Source organism: Dendrobates tinctorius, unplaced genomic scaffold (genome assembly GCF_039654945.1).
Source record: "Dendrobates tinctorius isolate UK_male_01 unplaced genomic scaffold, ASM3965494v1 ptg000127l, whole genome shotgun sequence".
NCBI lineage: Eukaryota > Metazoa > Chordata > Amphibia > Anura > Dendrobatidae > Dendrobates > Dendrobates tinctorius.
In genome coordinates, this window is record NW_027361795.1 from 13718387 (window position 1) to 13729091 (window position 10705).

General features: G+C 38.2%; 1 protein-coding gene across 1 annotated transcript in view; it reads left to right on the top strand.

Annotated features, from left to right (window-relative positions):
- Positions 1-9956, top strand: part of GUCA1C (guanylate cyclase activator 1C) — a 158647-nt gene extending 148691 nt beyond the window's left edge. Inside the window, exons 3-4 of the mRNA XM_073542526.1 lie at positions 3038-3125; positions 9823-9956. Of these exons, the coding sequence (XP_073398627.1) occupies positions 3038-3125; positions 9823-9956 (222 nt within the window). The remainder of the gene's footprint in view (positions 1-3037; positions 3126-9822) is intronic.
- The last annotated feature ends 749 nt before the right edge of the window (positions 9957-10705 follow it).

Sequence of the window (10705 nt, forward strand, 5' to 3'; positions counted from 1 at the left end):
TGTCTACTTATTAGGATGTTAGAAGGGTTAAAAGTTTATCAGCAATTTTTCATTTTTCCACCAAAATTTCAAAACCTATTTTTTGGAAGGTCTACATCACATTTGAACTGACTTTGAAGGGCCTATGTGATAGAAAATACCCAAATATTGTTGTTTTAGCCCCAATTTTTTCATTTTTAGAAAAACTAATAGGAAAAATTGCCCACACAGTTTGGTGTGCAATTTCTTCATTGTGACAATACCCTACATATAATTGGGAACTACTTTCAGACACAGTGCAAAGCTTAGAAGGAAAGGAGCAGATTTTTTTGGAATGGTTTACTTGTGGCATGTTATATTGGCAGAGTCTCTGAGGTGCAATATAGCAGAACCCCCCATAAGTTACCCCATTTTACAAATTATACCTCTCAATGAACTCACCTAAGGGGTTCAGTGATCATATTGACACCCTGAATGCATCACGGAATTTTATACTATTGGGCAGCGAAGAAAAAATAATTACATTCTTACAACAAAAATGTTGTTTCAGCCCCAGATTTTACGATTCTCACATGGGGAAATAGCTAAATAGGGAACCAAAATTTGTCACACAAATTTTGCTGAATGTCGCAATACCCCATATGTGGTTGTATACTACTGCTTAGCCACATGGCGAGATTCTGAAAGCAAGGTATGCTATTTAACTCTTGGAGAACAAATTTACATAGAATAGTTTGAAGACTCTATATACAGAGCCTCTAAGTACCAGAAAAGCAGAAGTGACCTGATTTTGGAAATACACCCCTCTGGAAATTTATCTACAGGTGTAGTGAAAATTTGACTCCATGGGTGCTTTTCAAAAACAAGCAGCAATGTTGCTGAGTGAAAATTTCTAATCTGCAATTGTAGTGCCCGTACATTATAGTGCCCATACATTGTAGTGCCCAGTACATTGTAGTGCCCATACAATGTGCCAGCTCATGCTTCTATAGACAAGCACTCTGTAAATTAATCAGACTCCTATCGCTACAAAAATGCCAAACATATTGATGCTAAATGTGGTTTAGGCACACTGTGGGGTGCAGAAAGGAGCATCTGGGTTCAGGGGCACAGATTTTGCTGGATTTCTTTCCAGCATAGTGAGGGGGTACATTGGGAGCCATGTCGCTTTTCCAGGACCTTTGTGCTACTAGTAGTGTGGGAGCTTACTATATTTCCATTAACAGATGTAAGACCTGAGTGGGGACTTCTTTTGGACAAGAAAAAGGACGTAATGATCCAGCAATGTAGGCTGTGTGCCTTCTCGAATAAAATATAGCTTTTATTGAGCCATTTATTGAGCCATGATTAATACACAAGTCGAAATGTGTTGGTTTAAACCATAGCACCTGTGTATTTATTGCCAACTATCTGCTTATATGTACTTGGATCAATAAAGTGGCTCAATAAAAGCTATATTTTTACTGAAGAAGGCACACAGCTTATATCGCTTGATCATTACTCCCTTTTTCTTATGCATACTGCCTTGATCCACATGTGACTTGGACCTTTGAAGGGAACTACACACCCAGACAAGTGAGCTGACTACTTTTTTTTGCTTATCTTGTTTTTTTGTGGGTTGAGTTGAAAGCTATTGGTAGCATTTTGGGGTACAGAACAGTTTGGATCAGTTCGCAATTATCCTGTGCTCTACACTGAGCACTTACATATGGGTTTCCCTCTATGTCTAAAATGCATTTTTCAAAGATTACAGCTATACCACAATTATATGGGGGGGTTTTTATGTTTGGTTATCGTCATATTAAAAATCCGTTTTTTTGCAAAATAAAGTTGTTTGCATCATTAAATTTTGAAGGCTATAGTTTTTATATTCTTCTGCTGACAGACATGTGAGGACTTGTATTATGTGTGAGGACTTGTATTATGTGTTATGAATTGGTGTTTTTATTGCTATTATTTTTGGGCACATCATTTTTTGTCTCTTTCTATTGCACTTTTTGGGAGGCAAAATGAACAAAGAACAGCAATCCAGGAACTGTATTTTTTTACACTGTTTACCATGTTGTAAAAGTGATAAGACAGTGATACCACAATTATATTTTTGTTTTTTTTTTCTGTTTTTCTACTTTTACACAATAAAAACTATTTCATAAAAAAAATTGCATTTGCACGGCATTTTCATTTCTCTGAGGATGGAAGGATAGCATGTCTATTTACATATTACTTTTTGATCACATCTTATTTCATTTTTCTGTCGACTTTTTTTGCTATGTTTTTTATATACTTTTTTACAGCGTCCACTGTAAGGGTTTCAACACTGACAGTTCTATAGATCACATTGTTCCGGACGTGGCAATATATGCACTGTTTCCGTTTTATTTTTACATAAGTATACGTGTTTATTGGTTTTATATTTTACATTTTTTGTTATTTATTTTTTTATACACATTTCTATTTTTACAGTTCTTGTTTGTTTACTTAGTCCCTCTATCTGACTTTAACTTTTATTACTCTGATCACTGGTAAAGTACATTGCAATGCACCGAAATGTTTTCAATCAACACGACTTGTTGAAGCGTTAATATAACACAAAACAGCCTTTGACCGTGCTTTCCCATGCCCCCTGCAACAAATCTTTATGAGGTTAAAATAAAGGATTTTTTATGGAATGGTGAGTGCCATTTTTCCCATCTCATTGAAGACATAAATAAATAAACATTTATAATTACTGTTCACTCTTTTGCTACTCTTTCACAGGGATGTTCTATGAAACACAGGACTTTTGACAGGAGTGCGTTTCTGTCAATACAATATTCACAGTGTAAATGTTTTAGTACTCGCTACTAAAAATCATTAAAAAGTAATGAATGTGTCACCAAAGCAACTTTTATTTTATGCATAACATAGTATGCTTTCTATAATAAAGGTACATTAGCCATATTGTTCCTGAAAGTTTATCATTCTGCTAAAGTTTAACATTCTACTGGCTATTATTGATGGACTATTCAAACAATTATACATAAGTAGTTTTATCTTACATGTGATTCTATTTTTTTAGGCAGTTCAATCTATAAACGGTCACCAGGGAATAAGTCCTGAGGATTTCACATCAATGTTGTTCGAAAAAATTGATATCAATGGAGATGGTATGTTTGCTTTCTTGTTTGGAAGTGTTAATAGAAGAAATGTGTGAATCTGTTCTAGGCAAATTTATCACATACAAACTTCTCAGCACGAGACGTGGAGTACGCCTGCACGGATGAGTTTATCTTCTCTCATTCAATCTAGCTCTCAACCTTTGTTTTAGTCTATACTGTGAGCATAAATCACACCCCAACACATTCAGCACACCCCGATTCCTAGCACTCTGCCCCCACTCAAACACACGGGGTGATGATGAGTCCCCAAAATATGTTACTGTCGGACAATCAAAAGGTCATACATGCTCTGAAGAGCAATAGATTCTTTTAGAGCATGCAACTTACAGATTTTAAGCTCTAATATAAAAATACAGTGCTTACAATAATTATATAAAAAGGTAAAAATAAAATGACATACAAATATGCAAAACAGTTATAAAATAAAAAGGGAGAAATAACAGAAAAATCTCTAAACGTTTCTATCTACAGTTACCTTCTGTTTTCCTTGAGGGAAGGAAATTATGGATCACATCAGCCTATTGGGCTGCCCTCAAATGAGAACAACTTCTCCTTGTGTCACCCAGCTTTTTATAATCCTGACCATAAGCTCATATTTCCAGGATGACCCGGATTGGCCCCTTTAAAAGATGCTGTTTGTGAGTGGAGGACAGGATAAGCTGAGGCATTTCAAATATTTTGTGTCTAGTACAGACCATTTGCCAACCCCTTTAAAGATCATGGATCAGGAGCCTAGATGTCGTGGCTAACACCTATAGCAAAAGCCCCTTTGTGTTTGCAAAACTGGTATATTGTTTCACCCTTTAGTCAACAAAATGTAACTCTACTGTTGTGATGCTTTTCCCTTATTAATTCTATATTCCCTTCACAAATTGATTACATCTAAAATTTTACAAATAATTTGAATTCATCTGAAAACTTGATTTGTGCGATTTCAGCAAAATGACATCCAACTGCCATTTTGCTGAATTATAGACTGTCATAAAAAATGCCACTTTGGTCTCCTGTCTCATTGCCACCATCTTACGTACAGTGCTCCACTCGTGCTCTTTGGCTCTTCCATCATCTTTGATATGTGTAGGAATGAAGACAGGGCTGCAACAGTGAAAAATGTGAACAGCAAGGTAATTTTTTTCACTCCAATTTTATTAAGCTCTGGAGTTTATTTAAAAATTATAATAAACATATGATTCAGGTAGAATTTAGTGACCAAATAAGAGCAAATTGCGGAATTTTAAATTTGGCAGACTTTTATTATCACTAATTAGTACACCCAGACTGGGCCTTCCTTCAGTTAAATGTCAGTCAATACATAATTCTTTCTACCTCGCATGAAAAGACAAGAAGATTGTTATATGATTTACACTAGCTTTAGATCAGCAGAATCACAAGAGGAGCAAATGTTTTTCAAACTTGCATGTTTTTTTTATGCTGAAATGCACTCATTATGCATCAGTGTGAAACCAGCTTAAAAAATCAGATCTAATTGTACCGTGTTTCCCCGAAAGTAGGACCCCCCCGAAAGTAAGACAGGGTGGGGGTTACGGGGGGGTCCTTTAAGGCCTCCCCCGAATGTAAGGCAGGGTTGGGGGCCGCTGTGAAATGTAAGGCCCTTACCTTTGGGCCGCCGCTGTCCCCCATTGGGTCCCCAGGCTCCAGAGGTGTCCTCAGGTGCAGCTGGGCGGGTCCAGCGCTCATGGGGTTAACTCGCCGTGTTAACCCCGCAATCCGCCCAGCTCAACAGCTCATTGGCCGCCCCTGTTCCCCACGTCACCGCCGGCCCCCGGCTCGAGCACTGATTGGTCCAGCAGCTCGGGCTGTAATTGGCCGCCCCAGCCCCACGTCACCGCTGTTTCCCTGCTGATTGGCACAGCGTTCCCTGCAGCACAGGTCTTCCGCACCCACAGCCGCACCGCAGAGGAAAACGTCCAGCATTTAAAAACCAAGTAGGGAAGCATGTACTGTATAGGGTATGGGGCTGTGTGCAGTGGGATACGGCACTGTTATGGGGTGTGGGGCTGTGTGCAGTGGGATACGGCACTGTTATGGGGTGTGGGGCTGTGTGCAGTGGGATACGGCACTGTTATGGGGTGTGGGGCTGTGTGCAGTGGGATACGGCACTGTTATGGGGTGTGGGGCTGTGTGCAGTGGGATACGGCACTGTTATGGGGTATAACAGCATGTTAATAAATGTTAATTTATTGGTTAAAAAGAAATTGTCATTTTTTTTCGGCTAATGTAAGACCTCCCCCGAAAGTAAGACAGGGTGGGACTTTTTGGGGTAAAATTAATGTAAGACAGGGTCTTACTTTCGGGGAAACACGGTAGATCCTAAAATAAATTCACATACTAGAATAGGTCTATAATACATCCAGAATCCAGGGTTCCTTAAAAGCCATTAGATCTCAGACCAGATCAAATATCAAGTTGGACCTCAGATGAGTCTCCACCACTTACAGAACTACTGCAGTACTGCTCACTTACCCACTTATGCAGTATATACTACACATACAATATACATTATACAAACAAAATACACTACAGTTACACCATATACATACATCATACATAACAGTACATATATACATAGCATAGACGACATATACTAAAATCCAATGACCACACCTCCTCTTCCTTTTTTGATTTGCCTCCCCTGGGGTGCTTGATCCTTCAAGCTCCTAGCTGCAAATTAGTTGAAGGATTGAAGGATATATGAACAGAAGAGCTGGCTTTCAGAGAAAGTAAATTCAGTGCCTGCCCATCACTAACAGTCTTCTACATAGATGATTTGTTACGTGGTAACAGAGTGGTGCCATCTTTATAATAGGAAAGTGAGGTGACATGTGCAATCTTAAAGGGATTGTCCACTGCTAAGATAACCCCTTCTTAAGCTAAATGTTTGGCCCCAATAAAATAATAAAGTCTATACTCACCTTCCGTGTCAGCGCCATTCCTGTGGTGTTGGCAGTCGTTGTCCTCAAGCCTGTGATGCGGTGTTGTGACGCGTGACTCCGGCGCCCAATTAGTGCTGGCATCACTGTCACCGCCTTCTTACAAATTGAACATGAAGAGGAAACCAGGGCTGCATCCCAGACTTCCTCTTCATGTGTAGTTTATCTGAAGGCGGAGACATTGACGCCAGCGATGATTGGGCATCACGTGTCACAACACCGCATCACAGCCCTGGGACAGCAAGTGTTGATACCGCGGGAATGGAACCAGCACTGGAGTTGAGTATAGGCTTTATCATTTTATCCGGCTCAAACATGTAGTTTAAGAAGGGGTTGTTCTAGTAGTGGACAACTCCTTTAACACCTTTACCCCCAAGGGTGATTTGAATATTAATGACAATCCAATTTTTACAATTCTGGCCACTGTCCTTTTATGAGGTAATAACTCTGGTACGCTTCCATGGAGCCCAGTGATTCTGACATTGTTTTCTCGTGACATATTGTACTTCATGCTAGTGGTAACATTTCTTTGGTATGACTTGCTTTTATTTGTGAAAAAAATGGAAATTTGGTAAAAATTTAGAAAATTTCACAATTTTCCAAATTTGAATTTTCATGTCCTTAAAACAGAGAAATATGTCACACAAAATAGTAAATAAATAACATTTCCCACATGTTTAGTTTTCATCAGCACAATTTTAGAACAATTTTTTTTTTGTTAGGAAGTTATAAGGGTTAAAAGTTGACCAGCGATTTCTCATATTACATCACCATTTTTTTAGGGACCACATCACATTTGAAGTCACTTTTAGGCTATGTGCATACGCTGCAGTTTTTGCTGCGGTTCCGCTGTGGTTTTGGCCGCAGCAGAACTGTAGCAGTTCTGCAGACAGTGTACAGTAGCATGCTATCCTATGGGATTAACAATTTTCTCTGCACATGCTGTGGATTTTTAACTGCGGAAACGCTGCGGTTTTAAATCCGCAGAAAGAAATGACATGTCAATTCTTTTCTGCGAATTCTGCTGCGGTTTACCATCTCCTCCATTGTAGAGATGATAAACCGCAAGAAAAAACGCAGGCCAATCCGCAGGTAAAACCGCAGGTCATTTTACCTGCGGTTCCGCAGATAAAAAATCCGCAGACCAATCCACAGCGTGTGCACATAGCCTTAGGGGTCTATATGATAGAAAATATCCAAAAGTGACACCATTCTAAAACCTGCACCCCTGAAGGTGCTCAAAACCACATTCAAGAAGTTTATTAACCCTTCAGGTGCTTCACAGGAATTTTTGGAATGATTAAAAAAATGAACATTTAACTTTTTATCACAAAAAATTTACTTCAGATCCAATGTGTTTTATTTTGCCAAGGGTAACAGGAGAAATTGGACCCCAAAAGTTGTTGTACAATTAGTCCTGAGTACGTTGATACCCCATATATGCAAGAAAAACCACTGTTTGGGTGCATGGCAGTGGCATCATTTTGGAAAACAGACCCCCTAAGGAAATTATTTAGGTGTGATGAGCACTATGAACCCCCAAGTGCTTCACAGCAGTTTATAATGTAGAGCCGTAAAAATAAAAAATCATATTTTTTTACAGAAATGATATTTTCGCTTTCAATTTTTTATTTTCCTAAGGGTAACAGGAGAAATTGTACCCTAAAAGTTGTTGTGCAATTTGTCCTGAATATGCTGATACCCCATATGTGGGGGTAAACCACTGTTTGGGTGCATGGCAGAGCTCGGAAGGGAAGGAACATCATTTGACTTTTTCAACGAAAATTGGCTGGAATTGAGATCAGACGCTTGTAGTGTTTGGAGAGCCCCTGATGTGCCTAAACAGTGGAAACCCCCCAATTCTAACTTCAACCCTAACACACCCCTAACCCTAATCCCAACCATAATCCCAACCCTAACCACTAACCTAACCCTAATACATCCCTAACCCTAACTTTAGCCCCAACCCTAACGCTATCTCTAGCCATAGCCCTAACCCTAATGGGAAAATGGAAATAAATACTTTTTTATTTTATTATTTTTTCCTAACTAAACAGGTGATAAAGGGGGGGTTTGATTTACTATTTATAGCTAATTTTTATGTTTGGCAGCTGTCATACACTAAAAGGCTTTTTATTGCAAAAAATAGTTTTTGCATCACCACATTTTGAGAGCTATAATTTTTCCATATTTTGGCCCACAGAGTCATGTGAGGTCTTGTTTTTTGCGGGACGAGTTGACGTTTTTATTGGTACTGTTTTTGGGCATATGACATTTTTTGATCTCTTTTTATTCTGATTTTTGGGAGGTAGACTGAACAAAAACCAGCAATTCATGAATTTCTTTGGGGGGGGCGTTTATACAGTTCTGCATGTGGTAAAATTGATAAAGCAGTTTTATTCTTTGGGTCAGTACAATTACAGTGATGCCTCATTTATATCTTTTATGTTTTGGCGCTTTTATACAATAAAAACTATTTTATAGAAAAAATAATTATTTTTGCATTGCTTTATTCTGAGAGCTATAACTTTTTTGCTTTTCTGGTGATGGAGCTGTATGGTGGCTCGTTTTTTGCGGGACAAGATGACGTTTCCAGTGGTACCATGTTTATTTATATCTGTCTTTTTAGTTGCGTGTTATTCCACTATTTGTTCGGTGGTATGATAATGAAGTATTTTTTTTGCCTTTTTTTAATGGTGTTCACTAAAGGGATTAACTAGTCGGACAGTTTTGTAGGTCATTACGGACACGGCGATAATAAATATGTGTACTTTTATTGTTTAGAATTTTTATTCAAATATTGATTTCATGATAAAATAAATATTCATTTTTTATTTTTTTTTCATATTTTTACAATTATTAAAAAAAAAATTATTTCATTCTTACTTTTACACTGGGTCCCACTATGAGACACTCATTTTGTGCAGGCTGATCACTTATATGGCATGCTGATCTGCATGCCATAAAAGCTGTCAGCCCTGCATGTAATTTCTCACTAACCTCAGAGACATGCACTGTGCATGACAGGAAGTCTCTGAGCTCTGGTAACCGGGATGTTGTCATGATGACATCGGGTTACCATGGGAGCGATTGGGACCCCGCGTCATGCCGCGGGGTCTCCGATCCAAAGGCAGAGGGGCTGTCACAGTTGACAGCACCTGTGCCTGCTTCCGGAATGCTGCAATCATGTTTGCTCGCAGTGTGCCGGGGGTTAAAGTGTCTGACACTCCTGGCATTTAGTGCCGGATGTCAGCTGTGATAAACAGCTGACACCCAGCCGTGATCAGCCAAGCTCCCCCCATGAGCGCGGCTGATCGTGTATGACGTACTCTTCCGACCAGGGTCATAGGAGCCAGGGCACCTGGACTGAATAATACGCCCAAGGTCACGAAGGGGTTAAAGAAGGCCTACTTTTTTTTTCAGGAAACATTTCTTTTATTCATAGTTGAAGACTAAGCTGCAAACCAATATGTCTGCAGTTCTTACTGTAATTTTTGTAGAAATTAGCACCACAATTGACAAGAAATGTAATAAAATAGAAACATTTCAATATCTCTAAGTAAAAACAAAAAAACAAAACAAAACAATGACGAAGCTTTGACTACTTGTCTAATAAGATTCATTATTATATGGATTTTTTAAATTTTTTTGTGAAAGATTGAAGGTACTGCCCTTTGTTTCAATGTAAAAAATGAATTCTGCACACATTTTCATATGCTGCCCTCTGTTTCTAGGTGAGCTGACCTTAGAAGAGTTTATCGGTGGAATAGAAAAAAACCCAGAGCTTTTGGAAATAATCTCAAAAAGTTTTGACCTATCCAATGTATTGAAAGTTATTCAGAATGGAAGACGGAGAAGTATTCCATAAACGGAATGCCATAAACTTCGGATCTCTATATAACTGTCTTACATAAGAGGATGTCTTGTTTTCTGGAGATCTCTGCATTTATCATCAGGAATGTTTTGTATGGATGGTGGTTGCTAAGACTGAATGAACAAAACAGCAAAGTTAAGACATACTGAATGCTTCAAGTACTTTACAGCTATTGCCTTGAAAGAAATTTTATATTATGTAAGAAAGCAAAACCATACCAGTCTGTACTAGACCAGCAAAAAGTAATCTATCAGCTACTCATTGTTTTAAATCCAGTTTAAATGAGTTTAGAAGGAGATTGACTTCCATTTGGATTAAACAAGAATAAAGACGATACTGTCTGACCTTTTAATCTAACTAAGTAACTAACTTTAAGGCTCAGACAAAGGTCTATGAAAAGGTCCGGATAATTCTGACATAACCTTAAATTGTTTATAAAAGATCTTTGGAACAATGGGAAGAATAAACAGAATAAATTTAAAATGAATTATACAGATTATCATTCGCTATCTTACATCTTAATATTTCAGAAGTGTTCAATGTATAAATTAGATACATACAGTGAAGGAAATAAGTATTTGATCCCTTGCTGATTTTGTAAGTTTGCCCACTGACAAAGACATGAACAGTCTATAATTTTAATGGTAGGTTACTTTTAACATTGAGTGATAGAATATCAAAAATAAAATCCAGAAAATCAGATTGCATAAATTCTATAAATATATTTGCATACTGCAGTGAGA